The 18,429-nt window shown below is 39.7% G+C and overlaps 1 protein-coding gene across 4 annotated transcripts in view; it reads right to left on the bottom strand.

Moving 5' to 3' along the window:
• The window catches only part of IKBKB (inhibitor of nuclear factor kappa B kinase subunit beta), an 83,093-nt gene that overhangs the window by 30,563 nt on the left and 34,101 nt on the right, over positions 1-18,429 (bottom strand). For all 4 annotated transcript variants that reach the window (XM_043988764.1, XM_043988763.1, XM_043988765.1 and 1 more), the window contains 4 exons: positions 12,583-12,671; positions 10,762-10,851; positions 7,507-7,631; positions 4,954-5,061 (listed from right to left, as the gene is read on the bottom strand). In XM_043988764.1, coding sequence (XP_043844699.1) covers positions 4,954-5,061; positions 7,507-7,631; positions 10,762-10,851; positions 12,583-12,671 — 412 coding nt within the window. The remainder of the gene's footprint in view (positions 1-4,953; positions 5,062-7,506; positions 7,632-10,761; positions 10,852-12,582; positions 12,672-18,429) is intronic.

Below are 18,429 nucleotides of genomic sequence, written 5' to 3'. Positions count from 1 at the left end.
CCAGGGCCAGTGCTTTATCCACTGCATCACCTAGCTGCCCCCAGACCCTTATCCCTAACTGGTCTAACCTCCAATATTTCCCCACCCCTATTCCATCCTGCACACTATACCCTGAGGCTAATCACCCTAAAACACCCTTTCAGTGGTTCCCACCTCCCATAGGAGCAAATCCAAATTATTTCTCCTGGCATTCCAATGCCCACCAATATCTACTTTTATTCCATACTACCATTCTAGCATTATCTCTCACTTAGAATTTGGGGGTTGGAAAAGATGTTGTCAGTCCCATTCTCACCTGAAATTCGATCCCCTTTATAGCATGCCCATTAAGTGATCATGCAGACTTTGTGTGAAGACCTCAAATAAAAGGAAACCCATTGTCTTCTAAGGCCATCCCATTCCACTTTTGGACATGAACTTCTCCTTATATCTAGCCCAAATTTGCCTCATTGAAGCTTCCACCCATAGCTCCAATTCTCACCTATGGAGTCAAGCATATCAAGTCTAATTCATTTTCCAAAAGTCATCCCTGCAAATACCTGCAGACTCTATTCTCTCCCCTGAGAAGTGTTCTCTCCTCCAGAGGCTGAATATTTCCAGTTCCTTCAATGGCAACTCTTAAGGCATCAATTTTAGAACTTTCACCATCCAGGTTACTGTTCTCTGGTTCAGGGCTTCTTAAACTTTTTCCACTCATGACCCCTTTTCACCCAAGAAATTTTTACCCTATATATATATATATATATATATATATAAATTTATACCTTATATACCCAGGTATATAGGTATATAAAAAGAGGTATACATGACCATTTACTGTTGCCATATTTTTCACGACCCCCACATTCAGTATGGGGTCACAACCAACAGTTTAAGAAGCTTTGTTCAGGGGTTCTTAACCTTTTTTGTGACATGGATCACTCTGGCAGTCTGGTGAAAGCTATGTACCCTTTCTCAAAATAATATTTTAAAATAATTGAAGGAAATGTTAAATTTCAGTTAGAGGTTAGTGAAAATATATAATTTTTCCCATCCAAGTTCATGGACTCTCCCAAAATCTATCCATAGATACTCAAGGAGGAGAATCCCAGGTTAAGAACCCCTGGTGTAGATGTTCTCCCCCATATCAGTGTCCTTTCTAAAATGTGGTATCCTGGGGGGCAGCTAGGTGGTACAGTACATAAAACACCAGCTCTGGATTCAGGAGGACCTGAGTTCAAATCTGGTCTCAGACACTTGACACTTACTAGCTGTGTGACCTTGGGCAAGTCACTTAACCCCTACTGCTCCGCAAAACCCCCCCAAAACCAAAATAAAACAAAAAAAATGTGGTATCCTGAACTGAACAAAATACTTGATCTCTTGACATGACATAATACCTTTCTCACCCTGCTTATTCTTTTTATTGAATGTTTTGTCCCATTTTTCTTCCTACCTAGACTGTTTCCACCTATCCAAATCTCATCCATCTTTGAAGGCCTAGCTTGAGTTGCTTCTTGACTCTTATAATGCTTTCCCACAGTATTCCTTGTAGGTGGGTTTGTTTAGATGTTTGCCAAGAAGAGTCTGTTTTGTCAAAATGAAATGCATCTATCTGTATAGTTGGTATCATATTGCTTGTTTTTTCAAGAGGTGGGAGGGAGTAAGAGAATTTGGAACTCAAATTTTAGAAAAATGAATGTTAAAATTTTTAATATGTAATTGGGAAATATTTAATGAAATAAAAACCTTTTTAAAAATGAAATATATCAATAAATTTCTTTTAGAAAGATGGGTATGTGAAATATGCTGTTAGTGGAGTTATGAATTGGTCTAACCATTCTAGAAAGCAATTTGGAATTATGCAAATAAGTAACTAAAATGTCTATACCCTTTGATGTAGGGCTCCCAATGCTAGTTATATGCATCAAAGATAGAATGAAATATTTCATATATAGCAAAATAATTATAGCAGAGATTTGGATTGGGAAATGGTTGAAAAATACTATGGTACATGAAGGTATTGTGAGAATTATGGGAATTATGTCAACCAAACTGACTCCATTTTGTGACTCAACTCTGGATCTAGCTCAGTTCCCTTTCTATTCAATTATAAGTCTAGTCCAATTTCTGTCTTGTGAGAAAACTTTATTACATTGTTTGAATCTAGCCCTGCATGGCTGGGAAGCTGGACCACCCCACCTGCTACTTACAGATCCTTGTCTAAGGACCTAGGTTATGCTGCCCGAAAAACCAGTTAAATCCGAAGATTGATACAAGGAGCTTTCTCATAATTATACATATCAAGCCACCCTTATGTCTTATTTGAAAACTGGCCCTGTAATGGCCAGTTACTGTTTCCTCTGATTGAGTACAGACACTTGGGGGTTTAGGGATGCCACTTTTTCTGATTTCAGGGAATTGTACCTATTTGCTCTCCCCATACCAACTAGAAAGACCCTAATCTTTCCTCAAATTAGAAATCAGATTGCCCAATCTTGTATCCTGGTTTATATCCTGTTCATTGTTTTCTTTTAATGCATAAAAATCTGTCTCCCCCGGTATTCAAGGCCTAGTGCCAAACTGAGGAGGCCTAGCCCTGATTTGTTATACAATTGGCATGCATTGCTTAATAAATTAGTATACTTAGAAGCTCAAATCTTTGCTTCCTCAGTCACTTCAGATTTCACTCGTCATAGAAATAGAAAATTTACCGCATCATAAGAAACAATCAATATAAAGAGAAATATGGAAAGACTTATAGGAACTGATGCCAAGTGAGGTAAGAAGTGGCAGTAAAACAATATACCCAGTGCTAACAACGATAGGAAACAGGAAGAACAAAAACTGAACGTTGTGTAATTATAATGACTAAGCCTGGCCTCAAAGAAGAAATGAAATATGCACTTCCTTCTCTTCACTGCAGAGGTGGGCAATTACAGGTGTGGAATAATGCATATATTTTCTGGCTTGATTGGTGAGGCAAGATGGTAGCATTGTGGACAAAGGGCTGGATTTGGAATTGGTAGAACATGCTTTCTTCAAACCCTACTTTGGACACTTATTAGCTTTGTGACTATGGGATTTAGGCAAATAGCTTCTCTGAGCCTCAGTTTTCCTCATCTGTAAAACGAGAAGTTTGGAGTAGATGGCAGCCATGGATTATTTTCAGTTCAAAATCGATGATCCTATTTATTGGTTAATTTTATTGATTTTTTTGTTAATTTTGTTCTCTCTCTGTCTCTCACTTAAAAAAATTCTTTGTCATAATGGAAGGGCTCTCTGAAGGGGAGAGGATATATTAGGAAACTCAGGTGATATAAAAACAAAAGACGTCAACAAAATATTTTAAAAATGCTCTCCCAGGGGCAGCTAGGTGGCAAAGTGAATAATGCACCCACCCTGGATTCAAGAGGACCTGAGTTCAAATCTGACCTCATACACTTGACACTCACTAGCTGTGTGACCCTGGGCAAGTCACTTAACCCTCATTGCCCCACCAAAAAAAGAAAGCTTTCCCAGATACCTCCAGCCCACAGTGACTTCTCCACCACTGATCTCATTGCCCTTATATCCTATCTTTCTCAGTTATCAATCACTGCCTATTGACATCTTCTGTTATTTACTCTTCTATTGCTGTGCTGTCTCCCAATTAGATTTCTTAAAAAAAAAAATTATCGATGCCCTTTATCTAACAACCTAGTCATTTCCCATCTTTTCCAGATTGAAATTTCCCTTACAACAAAGAGAAACAATTAAGCAAAAACATATAATATGGTGACCATATCTGCCAATGTATACATAGTCTTTTTTAGCTGTTCCCCAACTCTCCACTGTAAGGCGGGAGATATGATCTATTATGTGATCTTCAAACCCTCCAGTGGTTTTTCAGTTACCAGAGTTCAATTTTCTTTTAGTGATCTTATTCATTTATATATATATATATATATATGTATATTAGTCATACATACATATACATATATATGTATATTAGTCATTTTGTTGGTTCTTGCTTATTTCACTCTGAATTGTTTCATACAAATCTTTCCTTGTTTCTCTGAATTCCTGATGTAAGTATCATTTCTTACCACACAGTATTATTCCACTATAGTCATAATACCATCATTTGCCAGCTATTCCCCAATCAATAGATATCTACTTTGTTTCCAGTTCTTTGATACCACAAAGAGTCCATTCTATGAATACTTTGGTGTATATTGGACCTTTGTTTCTGTTTCTGACTTCTTTGGGGCATATGACAAGTAGTGGGATCACTGAGTCTAAGACTTTTCTCATATAATTCCAAATTGTTTTCCAAGATGACTGGACCACTTCACAGTTATGTGAACTGTGTATCCATGTGCCAATCTTCCCGCAGCCCCTCCAACACTGACTAGTGCCATCTTTTATAGACTTTACCATCCTTTTGGTATGAGGTTATTTTTATTTGCATTTTTCTTGCTATTAGTGATTTAGAACATATTTTCATGTGGTCATTTATAATTTGAAACTTTAATTCTCAAAACTATTTGTTCATTCCTTCAATTGCTTAGTCCCCAATTAGATTTTAAGCTTCATGATGGCAGGAACCACATGTCTAATAATTCTTCTGTTTCCTTTGCCTGTTTCCTCACCTAGGAAAAGGCAAAGAACACAATTGGTGTTTAATTAGTATTTTGGGGGACCCAATGGAAGTTTTTCTCTGACACACACCCAGCCTGAGATTGATTGCTTAAGTACCCATTAGAAAGAGAATAAAAGTTATTCAATCAACCAGTCACTCATCAAGCAATATTAAACATCTACTAGGCACTAGATATAAATAAAAAGAATGAAATAATCCTTGCCCCTAAAGAGCCTACACTCTGGACCATTACAAGATAGTCATCCAGATGCTCATTTTGGATGCTCAGTCTGTGAGAAATGTACTATAGTGTTGGTGATCTAAATGTGGTCTATGGTGTTCTATCTTACCTGTTAAGGTTATTAGGGTATGGTAAACTGCTTGAGAATTTCACTCCTCCAGCCAGGTCTTCACTAACAACGATATCTAGTTCACTCTTCTGTCGGACTTTTGAATGCCTAAAAAGAAGATTTCCCAGAGTGACTATCGAAGGATTCTCTGTACAATCAACCAATCAACCAACATTTATTAAACCCTTATTATGTGCCAGGTACTATACTAAACATATTAGCCTTTCCTGTTGGTACCTGTACCCACTTCTCATGGGAGAGCCAACCACCTTTTTAATATTTTACTTTACACCTATATAGGAAATACATTTTCATTACAGCCCTCACCCCACAATGGGCTAGAGGTCACCTTGGGTCTTAAAAGTTATACTAGTGTAACAAAAGCCCTAGTGGGCACTCTCAGGGCTAGAGGGCTTGAAGATTGTTCTAGAAACAGAATGTGTTTCTGTCCCCTGAAGCCCAACCCACCCAAGTTCAGAGAGGCTCATCCCCCAGAAGGATGGCCACCAAGGAATGAGTTAATGGCCATGGCAACTCATGAAGTATGAGAGGTTGGGATCTGTGTCCATGGCAGAAGTTTTCAATCCCTGGAATTGGGCATCTTTCAAAATATCCAAAAAAAGAAGTCCACATCTCCAGAATGATTTGTCTTCCGTAAGAATCATGGTCAGTTTCTTTCATCATGGAAAGATGGTACCTATGGGAGCATAAGAATGACATACCACCTGAAAGCATTATGCATGGAAAAAGTTTTTCTGCAGTTATTCCTTAGAGCATCTAGTTCTTTATTCATCCATTTTGTTGGTTCATTAAGTTGGTTTTACCCAGGACAGAGCTAGTAAATGTTTAGCAACTGACCCTCCAGAAAAAAAAAAAATGAGTGCACTACACACTTTTACATTTAATCTGCATTATTAACATTTTCTTCTTTGCTTTTTAAAGACCAGATAATCGACAAAACAAAAATTAAGCTCTGCTTCATAGTGCTCTCTAATTTCCAAGGGTAAGTGATCACAATGAAGATTTAATAATAGGCTCTCCTAAAATGGTATTGGCAGAGTCTAGTACACCTTCTCCTGGGCTTTTCTGAACTTCTCCCCTACCTAGATTGCATTCTGAGGTAGCTAGAATAGAGAATAGAGTGTTAGACTTAGAATCAGGAAAACTTGAATTCAAAACCTCCCTCAGACACTAACTAGCTGTATGACCTTGGACAAATCACTCACTGAACCTCTCTGTCTGTTTCCTCACATGCAGAATAGGGATAACAAAAGCACATACCTTCCAGGGTTGCTGGGAGGATCAAATGAGATAATTTGTGTAAAAAGCTTGGGAGTACTATATAAATGCTAGCAATTATTATCCTTTTATTCAATACAAAATCTTGAAGTTCTGATAGACAATTTCAAAAAATACCATAGTCATATCCAGGCTAAGAATATTCCAAAGCATTCAGAATACAAAAGTTCAGTTATCCTTAGGAACAGTATTCAGCCTCATCTTTTTAGAGGCATATAGTTGGTATAAATTTAGTGGTAATTGTTCTAAAATATAGGCCATAAAATGAGATATTTTGAAAAGAAAAAAATATGCACTGAACAACAGTTCTACAAAATTGCCCTAGTAAGGTAAATATTGTGTAAATTTCTTTCGTATGCCATTTGATTCCAATAAAGATGTTTTTATTAAATTTTATAATAAATTACTCTTTATCTTGGTAATTTGCACCATCATTCTCTTTAACTAAGATTATATGATTAGAGACTGTACTTGGGTTTTGTCCAAGCTAGATTTTGAGAAGCAATGTGGTCTACACTCAGACAAATATTATACTCATATGATGCAACGATAAGCTTTAGAATTGTTCTTCAAAACCATCAAAGACAGATATTCTTCTGTAATTTGATGCACTTAATGAGAGGCAATGTGGTGAACTAGGAAGAACACAGGAAGGCCTGGCTTCAGATGCTATCTCTAGTACTTATCCATAGCATGGACAAGTCACCTCCCTGAGTCTTTGCTTCTTTATCTGTAAAATGGCAATAGATGGGCTCAAATAAGATAATAGATGTAAGATCCTCTCCAAACCTCTAAAGCACTATGTAAAACATCAGCTATTATTATTAACACTACAATTATAATCATTCACATTTATACAGTATTCTAAGGTTTAAAAGATACTTATATCATAACAACCCCATGAGAAGTGGTAAAAGTATTGTTTTAAAAGTAAAAAGTTTTCAAATGAGGAATCAGACTCAGGTTAAGTGGACTGACCAGAATCACAGGGCTAGAGACAGGATGAGCCAAGAATTGACCCCAGCATTTTGACCCCAAGGCTTTTCCCACAATACCATCTAACCTCTGTATTCAAAAGAAAACTGGCACATAGCAGGCTTACTACAGAAAAAAAAAATATTTCAGAGAGATTTTACAAAATTGGTATAGCCTAGACTTAAGGTCAAGTATGTATCTGCTGATTGAGTGGAGATAGTGCATAAAGGAAAAAGCAGTCCCCCAGTCCGTGGGTTACCCACAGACTCCCTCACTCACCATTGCACAGGTTGCCAGTTGGGGAGGAATGGCCTGAACCCTGTGATACACTCAAAGGCCAGGGTCCCAAAGCTCCAGTAGTCCACCGTGACTGTGTACTTCTGTTGTTCCAACAGCTCTGGAGCCTGCAGAGAGACATGGCTGAGTTGGAAACGGAGAAATTCTTTTGTCCTCCAAGCCCCAAGGGGAAAGGCAAGACATTCAAACTAGCCCCACTTTCACTCTCCTCCAATGTACGTGGGTGGGTGATGCCTGATCTGTGCAGAAGAGTTGGAAGAAGCTTCCTTATTTAGTTCCTAGGCTCTAATTCCAGGGGTTCCATCTTGTTCTCCCTGTTCAACTTATTAAACCAGAGGGAAGGACGGCGAAGATCTCCTGGGCTTTATTTGGGTCCTTGTTCCTCCTTAGGGGGTTGGGCAGAGAAGGGGAGGTGCTGGATACAGTACACCCTGTAAGTTTCCCTGCGCTTCAGTGCTTCAATGTGCCCACTCTGTAAATGAAGCCAGTGTCTTTGTCAGCCCTGAATTGACTAAGTGTTTACCATACCTGGGAAATGGGTTAGATAAGGAAGCCAGCAATAATGTATTATGTAGGGGAACATCCCTCTATATAGGGAAAAACTTTTTTAAAAGGGGCAGATATTTTAAAAATATGGCTTTTGAGAAATATACATATTTTCAAATGCCAGAAAAGTTTGATCTCCATGACTTATAATGTCTTTGGGGTTTAAGCAACAACATGGAGGGGATGAGAGGGTGGGGTGGGCGGCAGCACCATTAAATGTTTCTCAAAGGCCTTGTTTTGCCTCTGGTGCTAAGAAGTACAAGACAAGATCCCAGTCCTCAAGAAGCTTACAATCTAGGGGTACAGCTGGACTTCTTAAACTTTTCCCACTCCTTTTCAACCAGCAATTTTTTAGGTATATAGGTGTATAAAATAGGTATGCATAACTGTTTACTATTGCCAAATTTTTTGCCACCCCCACATTCAGTTAAGTTGTGACGCACAACTTAAGAAGCTTTGGGGTACAGGATAAATGTTGTGAGGAAAGTGCTTTTTACAGTGCTATATAAATTCACCTCCAGATAGAGAGATAATGGACTCAGACTGCAAACTGAAGCATGTTTTCTTTAAAAAAATTTTTTTTTGACATGGTTAATGCAGGAATTCGTTTTGCATGACTCTACATATTTGTAATTTGTGTGTTTTTTGTTTTGTTTTGTTTTTGCCTTCTCAATGGGTGAGGGAAGGGATGAGGGGAGGGAGAGAATTTAGAACTGAAAATAGAAGAAAATTTAATTGAAAAAGATCCTATATAAATGAGATGAGAGGAGGTATAGTATAGTGGATAGAGAATAGATCACAAAACCAGGAAAGCCTGAGTTGAAGCCCTACCTCTGACATATTTTTGGGTATGAGGCCCTATGCAAGTGAATTAACCACTCAGTTTGTCCAACCACACTGATAAAAGTAGTTTTCTCATTAGGAATTTCCTGCCTATACCAGTGAAATCACAGGCTTGGTCCCTAGTCCTATATAAATGATTTAATATTTGAAAGTATATAAGCAAATGATTTTATATTTGAAAATATATAAGCCAGGCTGCAGGGCCTAGCAGAAAGAATGCTGCCGGACTTGGGACTTGGGAGTTATAAGTTTGGGGTTCTAATCCTGCCTGAGGTACTTGCTAGTTATATGACCAGGGACAAGTAAGTTGCTTAAAATTTCTGCATCTTGCTTTTCTTGTTTAACATCAGAAGACCTTTATTTGAAAGGTGGGAGGAAGGGGAAGGCCCAAGGACTGTTTGTGAGGTATGGTATAGAAGAGATTCTTATTTAAGTATGGGTTGGTCTCTGAAGTTGCTTCCAACTCAGAAATGTCAAAATTCTTTGATTCTGTGATTCGTGGGATGGGGAAACCACCCACAGGGAAATGCAGGGAAGAAAGAAGAGCAGATCTTATCACCATGTTGATAAGAATTGGTGATGAGATATCAAGTTGGAAGGAAGCTTATTGGGTATGTCTTTCTTGAGGACAATGCTTCAGGGACAGAGAGCAATAATTAAAAGGCATCCAGATGCTGGATGGAATTCTGACATGGCCTGAGCATCCTCCCTTACAGGATATTTTGAGTAGGGGCCTAAGAAACAATTCTTGGGGGAATCTGTATGGACTCGGCTCAACAGATTATATATACATGAATGTGATGGCATATATCTGGAAGGGATAAATATGAATAATTTGGAGAAACATAGGAAAAGCCATCTACTGATGTGGAGTGAAATAAACATAAGTAGGAAAATAACACACACAATGACAAGAACAAAGGCCTAAAATCTGAACCTGAAAGCTATATATTAATAATGACTGATTTCTGGCCCTAGAGAACAAATGAATATAGGTGGGGAATTCTGACTGTGGTATATTGTAAGTAAAGTCAGATTCTCCTGATATATTAGTTGGTTTTGTTAAAATGGTATATATCTTTTTTTTTCTTTTAAAAAAATTCCTTGTCACAAGAGATGGCTCACTGGGGAGAAAGGAGAAAGGGAGATATTAAAAAATGAAAGTGATGTAAAAACAAAAGATATTAAAAAAAATTTTAAACACAATAAAATCTCTTAGAGGTGCCCTTATAGCCAGCAGAAAATAAGTCAATGGTAGGTTGACCCCCCAAAAGAGGCTCTACAGAATCGACAAAATCATGATGCTCACAGAATTATCAGATACCTGAATCTAATCATGAGCCGATCCCCTGTGAAAAATGAGTGAGGTATAATTAGGACAAATTAAAGGAAACTACTTCATAGAGCAGGCAATAAATTAATGGAGGTGGCAGTAACTGGATTTGAAAAAGTCAAACTATTTTTTTAATATAAATGTAAAAGATGTTAGAGATGACTAAATCCACCTTCCCCAGGCTATAGATAAGGGAACACAAGCCCAGAGAGGGGCCATGGCTTTTGAGTTTAAGGCAGAGACAAAATCATAAATGGCTTTTAAGAATGGGTGGGATGTAATTCATGGGGCCAACCATCATGACCCATCACTTGGTGCTGCTACAAACTAGAGAATATTAGCATGGCTGGCTCATGGGATTGATTCAGCAAGATACCTTTCCCCACGGTTCTGGGCAACATCCAGATGGCACAAGTGGGGACAAACCGAGCATGTCTGGAGTCCTGGAAAACAAGGAGCTTGTGGGCTTATCACAAGAAAAAGCAATGAATGTACGTGCCAGTCCCATCTCTTACCAGGTACTGCAGCGTCCCCACAAAGGAAGTGCAAAGACTGCTTTGATCTAGCTCTTTAGCATATCCTAGGTCAATGATCTTGTGTATTAACTGAAAAAAAAAAACCAAAGTAAAAAAAAAACCACTCAAGATTTATGACAACAACATACTGTGACCCAGTTCCAGTATAAACATCTTTGTGCTGGAATAAAGAGATATTTATGGTTAAGGCATCTAAATCACAGATGGTGCGAACACCCTCTGTCTGATAGGTAAGCTCTGATGTCAGAACAATTAGCAAGAATGAGTGTACAATATAGTACACTGGGACAGAGGTGACACCTCTTTGGCATCCTGGTTTCCCAAATGAAGTTCCAGCCTGGAGACTTTAGGTGGCCTGAGGGTTTGGTCACTACAATTTTAAGATACCAGCTGTCACCTCCCAGGATGATCAAAAGCTGCTATTCATCTTCCCATCTGAAAAAACCAAGGCTGCCTGTCCACTGCTACTCCCACACAGCTGTTTCTCAAGCAGGAACTTCCAGGAGAGGTTGGGACCCAAGGAAGATGGCGTCAGCATCATGCAACCAGACTGGGCTTCTTAGGACATACACTCACCTTGTTCAGTTTGAACTGAGAACAGACTTGGGTTTGAATTAACTCTCATGGCCCAAGTGTAGATTTTCTTAGGCCTTGCCCACCTCCACCCTCCATCCCCCTTCCCCAGACCCCCTTCCATGTCAGACTTAGCCTTTAGATCAGAGGTGTCAAATTCAAGGTTGCAGTTGCCAGGTGGAACCAGATTAAAGTGTAAATAACAAAATAAATAAAACACAATACACCATATCTAATTTTAATTCGAGGGTTTTCTAAGTCATTTGATCTTCACCTTAACCCTAAGAAGTAGGTGCTGTTATAATCCCAATTTTATAGATAAGGAAACTGAGGAAGACAGAGGTTAAGTGACTTGCCCAGTTTCACACAACCAGTAAGTGTCTGAGGCTGGATTTCAATTCTGGTCTTCCTGATTCCATGGCCAGCACTCCATCTACTGCACCACGTAGCTACCAAAAGACTAGTTTTTAGTCTTTAATTTTGGTTATTTAGTTTAAAATGATTTTATTTTATTTATTAATTTAGTCTTTAATTTATTATCCCTGCCAGCAGTGGCCTCCACTCACCATCCCTTAACTTCAAACACCAAACCAAAATACTCCTCTCTGGCCACAATGACCAAGGAGGACCACAATGTCGAATCCCTTGAGGCTGCTACAAACAACAGAAGAAATACCAGGTAGGCAGGATTGTGGGTCTGACCCAGCCACATAAGTTTCCTATGTTCCCATGAAACATCCAGATGGCTAGATGGGTGGGGAAACACTTCCTCCAAATGTCCCCTAGCACCCAGATCTCTTTATGCGCAAATATACACCAGTTCTCATGCCGAAAAGTCTCAGCGTTGGCTTCAAGATCTAGAACTAGCTTTCAATTGGTTTCCAGTACAATAACCCAAGAGGGGGCTAGCAACATCAATGGGAATAAAGGCCTGATTCCAAGAACCGTAGGGCCCTTGAGGGTAAGGGGTAAACAATATTTTCCTTATCAGACCTGTACAACCCAAGCTCTTCACAATGCCAGCCATTCAAATTTGTTCAGATCTGCAGAAGTTTCATACTGAGCTGCTTCTTTCAGGCTATTAAAAATGGGTCCCAGAGAAAATCAAAGCTTCACACAAGGAAATGAAAATACAAACAGAGAGGCAGAAAAACATTTCCTCTCCCCACCAAGAATGGGCTCCCTGAGATGAATGCCATCAGTCACCAGGCACTGGTTTCCACTCACCCTTTTCTCTCCTTGTTGCAGGACAATGTTTTCTGGCTTCAGGTCCCGATGGATGATTCGGTTTTCATGAAGGTATCTGAGTGCTGAGGCTATGGTTTGGAAAGGGAGCAATTGTTAATTCTTGAGACTGCCTCACGTTTTTTAGGATTTTCTCCATGACTTTATAGCTCAACCTGAAACTCTTTCCTGAGGTGTTTAAGAGGAAAAGACTAGAGGTCTCTAGTGCCATAGTCCTCACTTTTTTCTGTGTAATGTTTTGGGGTTTTTTAAATATTTTTTAAAATTAATGCCAAGAACTCCTGAAATTTCTATATGATTTTTGGTCATACTTTTGATGTTATAGCATTCCTAAGGAGGAAGCTCCTTCCAAAGATGCAGATTGACAACTGTTCTGTGGTTTATCACTTGGAGAGCTGCCTGGGGGCCCAGCACTGAGAGGTTAAGAGAATTCCCCAAGCTCATGTAGCCCCTACGTGTGAGAGGCAGGACCTGAATCCAGGTCCTTCCTCATTCTGAGGCCTGGCATCTCTCCAATAAGCCAGGCTGTCACTAAGACTATGCTTTGATTTTTACAAAATGCTTTGCCCACAATAATCCCATGAGGTCGGCAGTATAAATACAGTCACATCAGCATGCTCATTTTACAGATGATGGTACTGCAGCATGATGTCAATTTTCTAACAATTACAGCTATCCCAGAATGAATGGGGTAGCCTCACAAGAAAGAGATTCCCTGGTCACAGAAGTGGCCAAGGCAAGGCTGAACGACCACAAAATAGGAGATGGAGAATAGGGAAGGCACTTGACAAAATGAATGGATTAAGTTGGAGAGGATATTGTGAGCTATAATTATGTTGGGAACACAGCGGAGTATTTTATTCAAAGTGATGACAAAAACCTGTACACCAGGATGGTACGGTAGAAAAGCACTAGACTTGAGAGTCAGGAGAAAAGGCCTACATTCAAATGTATACTTTGATGTATACTAAGTGTGTGACTTTGCACAGGTTTCTTTACCCCTCTAACTCTCACTTTTTTTTTCTTATATAGAATGAAGATAATAATACTTGTATTTCCTGTCTCAAAGGATTGTTCTGAGAAAGGTACTTTATAAGCCTGAAAGCATTATATTATTGTTATTGCCAAAAGTTTAATCAGTCAGTCCATAAGCATTTATTAAACACCTACTATGTGCCCGGCACTGTATTGCGTTGAGTGCAAATTTTCAAGAGACAGAATTTCTGGGTAAATTATAATAGATTTTGTTAATTATGGCTAACAAGTAATCAATAAAATAAGCTCAGTTGTTCCTTTCTGTGACCAAAGAGACCTAATGTGGGCTGTCTTCAATACTTATAAAGCCCTTAGAAAAAGGGGTGCACCTGAGGGTGGAGATCAACTCTGAATGGTCAACAAGTAATAGAGAATGAATATTATAATGAGAGGTGGGCTTATTCTAATGAGGGGTAGAGTGACTCTGATCACTCAGTTCTATACACAGAGACTTATCTCTTCCCAGACCACCCCAGTCTAGGGCAATCTAGACAAAAGGGAGAATCCACTTCCATTCAGTCCTGACTAAGACACAATGGGCCAGAATTCACCCATCCACCTAGACTAGAATTTCTTTACCTTTTGATCAGATCTATGTTTTCCCAGTTGGGTAAGTTTCCCCCAAGGTTTCATCTCATCATCAGCCCTGCACTTTACAGGGGCTGATTTCTGAATGAGGGAACAGAAAAGGGGAAAAACCTTAGTCCCAGTTCAATAACTGGTTATTAATATAAGAGAGAAATAATCATTTCTCTGTTTATTAAGAGCTAGGGAAACAAATAAAGGCAAAAGACAGGGGTCCCTGTTCTCAGGAACTCAGTCTAATAAGGGAGGCAAGATAGGCAAACAACTGTGTCCAAACAAGTTAACATATGGGATAAATTGGAGATAATCAGTAGGGGCAAAGCACTAGAATTAAAAAGGGTTGGGAAAGGCTTCTTGGAGAAGGCAGAACTTTAACTGAGACTTGAAGGAGGCCAGGAGGCAGAGATGAGGAGAAAGAGCAATCCAGGTGTGAGACACAGTCACTAAAAATGCCTGGAAATGGGTGATGGAGTGTTTACTTGGAAGAACAGTCAGGAGACCAGCATCATTGGAGTGTATGGGGGAGAGTAAGGTGAAAAGATTGGAAAGGCAAGAAGGGGCCAATTTATAAAGGGCTTTGAATGCCATTTAATAGTTCAGAAAGTCAAAGGACCTGGTTAAATTATAATTAGGAAATGCTTAACAAAATAAAGATATAATACAACATGGTTAGTGTTAAGTTGGGGTTTTCTAAGTTAAAATGAGGTTCATATGGAGCACTTATGTCAATATTCTCATTTTATAAATGAAGAAACTGAGGTACAAAAGGAAGAAGTGAATAAGCACTTAATTTGTGCCTGACATGGGCTTAGGATAAATCAGAAGAAGTTTCTCCTGTGAGAAGCAAAACCAAAGATGACCAGAAAACAGGACAGCCATATTGAGGAATCAAGAGACTATTAAAGTTTAGTTTGGCCAACTAGATATCAGGACAGACATACCTAAGAATTGTAAAAAAAATTTAGTTATTAACTATAACTAACCTGGAAAAATTATAACTGTACTTATGAAAAATTATGATTATATGAAAAAAAATATAGGTTTAGAGAAATTATAATTGGGTCACAAGTCCTGCCGTGGTTGCCATTCAAATGTAGAATATTTTTAAATGACTAGGGCTAATTTGGGGGGCTAATCTGACTGGAGGACTAATCTGGGGACTTTTGACTGACTGCTATTAATTTAACATGGGCCGTTTATAAAGTTCCACCACACTGCTCCACTCTCAAATTGATAAGTAAAATATTAAGAAGCCTCTTAACTAAATAATCAAAGCAGAGTTTATTTATGAGATACTATTTAAAATTAAGAATACAGGGAAATAAAATGTACAACCTGACTGCATTCCCGGGTGCTTTCACCTGCTGCCCCAGGAACTTTTTCAATACAATAAGGGCCTTAGCCGCCTCTTGCCTCAGGGCACTCAGGGCCTTTATTCTAACTCTGAGCCCCTTTCACTTTGTAAATCCCCCTGCTTCTAACTTTCCTCTCCTTACTGCCACCGCTGAACCCCTGTGTTTCTCTCTCACCGACCTTCTGTCTGTCTGTCTGCTCCGTCAGTCTGCCCTTCGGCCTCTCTTTTCTCTGCTCCTAGTCCTTCTTGTCTTCTCCTGCGTCCTTGTAGCCCCCTGTCTGTCTTCTTCCCCCCTGCATCTAACTCCCAGGTCTATATATAGTTTCCTTTTCTCCACTCAAATCTCGGGGCTTTTTTGCACCCACACACCAAGCTAATCCGCCAGCCAGAGCTGCGGCTGGGGCTGGGGGGATGCTCGTGCATCCCGTGCCTCAGCACAGGCTATCCCGGATCTTTTGGATAGCTCTGCTCAGGTCGGAAGGAGCTGGGGGCTTTTTTTCCCCCCAGCTGTCTGACCTGGCATCTTGTACAGCCCACAGGGCTTTTTGGCTCAGCTGAAGCAGAGGGGGAGGGGCACCAGCACCTCCCATGAAGAAGAGACCCTGGAGGCCTAAGGCTTTCTAATCTCAGCCTAAATGTAGGGTCCCCAAATCAAAATAAATTTCCACAGAAGTAAGAGGAGATAAAATTCTATAGCAGGAAAGTCAATTAGGCGTGGCTACTACCTGACAAGAGCTAGGAGACAGAGATAACCCCAAAGGTCGGGACCATCATTTCAACCCTCAGGAATAGGACAAGAAAGTTTTCCCTACTCCACCCCACCCCAAAAAGGAACTTTCCATTTTCAAGTGGACACTCCATCTATCCTGTATAAAAGCTTTTGCCTTCTTTCTGTTCTGGAGGAGAATATTTCTGAGCCCTCCTCTTCAGGGGTGGAGCCTTGACTTACCCCTAGGTCACTTTCTCTAGCACCAAATAAAAGACCACTTTAATTCTCATTGGACTGTATATGAGAGTGTAATTCTTTTTTCTTTTTTTTTGGCAGGGCAATGAGGGTTAAGTGACTTGCCCAGGGTCATGTAGCTAGTTAAGTGTCAAGTGTCTGAGGCTGGATTTGAACTCAGGCCCTCCTGAACCCAGGGCCAGTGCTTTATCCCCTGTACCACCTAGCTGCCCCTGAGAGTATAATTCTTTATTGAGGAATTCCTAAGGACCCTCACTGTGACACCAACTATATACCATGCACTGTGACTTTTTCCCCCCAAGTATTATCTCGTATCAAAGGCTATAGGGCAGAGGTTGGCCTAGAACCCATGTCTTCTGATTCCTTGTCCAGTGTCATTTCCACTATATTATTTGTTTTCCCAGAGCTCATGAAAATACCTTCAATGATAATAATACCTTGTATTCGCATAAGAGTTCACAGTTTTCAAGAGCTATCTAATCTCATTGGATTCATACGGCAACCCTCAAGGTAGGCAGAACAGATGCTTGCTGAACAGATGAAGGCACCAGCACCCAAAGAGGTTACTATGAAGTGACCTGTCCAAGATCACACAGAAGAACTAGGGACTAGAACCTTGGTTTTCTGGTATCTGATGTTAAAAATAGCTGATATTTATAGCACTTTAAAATTTGCAAATGGCTTCTGTTTGGCCTTTAAAATAACCCCATGAAGTAGGCAGGGTAAGCATTATTTGATGGATGAGGAAATTGATGCTCATGGAGGTTACATGATTTGCCTATGGCCATGCAGCTAGCATAGGGGAGATTTGAATTTAGGTCTTTCAGACTCCTAGTCTAATGTATTCTCTACTATAGCACTTCTTGCTTTTTTTATAGGAAGTATCTTATGCCTCTTCCCATCTTAAACTTCTTCTTTTCCAACCTCTCCTCAATCTTTCCTTCCAAATTACTTTTTTTCAAATCTTAATAGTATTTTATTTTTTCCAGGTACATGTAAAGATAGTTTTCAACATTCGATTTTATAAGATGTTGAGTTTCAAATTTTTCTCCTTCCCCGTCTCCTCCCCCACCTTTTTTTTGGGGGGGGGGGTGAGGCAATTGGGGTTAAGTGACTGGCCAAGGGTCACAAAGCTAGTGTTAAGTGTCTGAGGCTGGATTTGAACTCAGGTCCTCCTGACTCCAGGGCTGGTGCTCTATCCACTGCCCCCCAGATTACTCTTAAAGCAATGGTGTCTCCCTAAGACCTGTTTAGTAGGGAACGCTTGGACCCCATCACAACAAAAACCAACCCCTCTTGTTTCCTGGGCAGCGGGAAGCCTCCTATTAGTTCAGAGAAAAGAGAATCAAACTACTACATCAAACTACTCATAGCTGACTCATCCAAAGACCAGAAGAGTAAGATGAGCTAATTCTGACTAAAGATAAGATAAGAGGCCAGTCCCATATGTGCAGGAAGATGCTGGTGTGGGTCTTCAGGAAGCTGAGAAAGAGCCCTTTTTTAGGGTTAGGAAGGGTCTTCATCATACACCCTTGAGATCTCAGAACATGAAGCAGAAGGAAACATACTTGGATATTTTCAGCAAAGATAAGAAGCATTTCTATAGAATCCTTTACAGGACTTCCTCCAGCTATTTTAGGAAAGTATTTTGCAAAACCCCTTCTCATTAACATATCAGACTTGCCCAAGGTTATAGAGCTAGTTAGTATCTGAGTCTGGATTTGAACTCAGAAAGATGAGTCTTCCTGATCTCAAGTCCAGTGCTCTATCTATGGTAAAGTGCTTAGCAAACCTTTAAAACCCTACTACTAACCTCAGATCTAGAGTTGAGGGCTCCTCAGAACCTATCTAGTCCAACCAATCTCCCTCATTTTACAGATGAGGAAACCGA

The sequence above is a fragment of the Dromiciops gliroides genome, chromosome 2 (genome assembly GCF_019393635.1).
Source record: "Dromiciops gliroides isolate mDroGli1 chromosome 2, mDroGli1.pri, whole genome shotgun sequence".
In the NCBI taxonomy this organism is placed as follows: domain Eukaryota; kingdom Metazoa; phylum Chordata; class Mammalia; order Microbiotheria; family Microbiotheriidae; genus Dromiciops; species Dromiciops gliroides.
The sequence above is the reverse complement of the archived record's forward strand: the minus strand, read 5'-3'. Positions and strand labels throughout refer to the sequence as shown.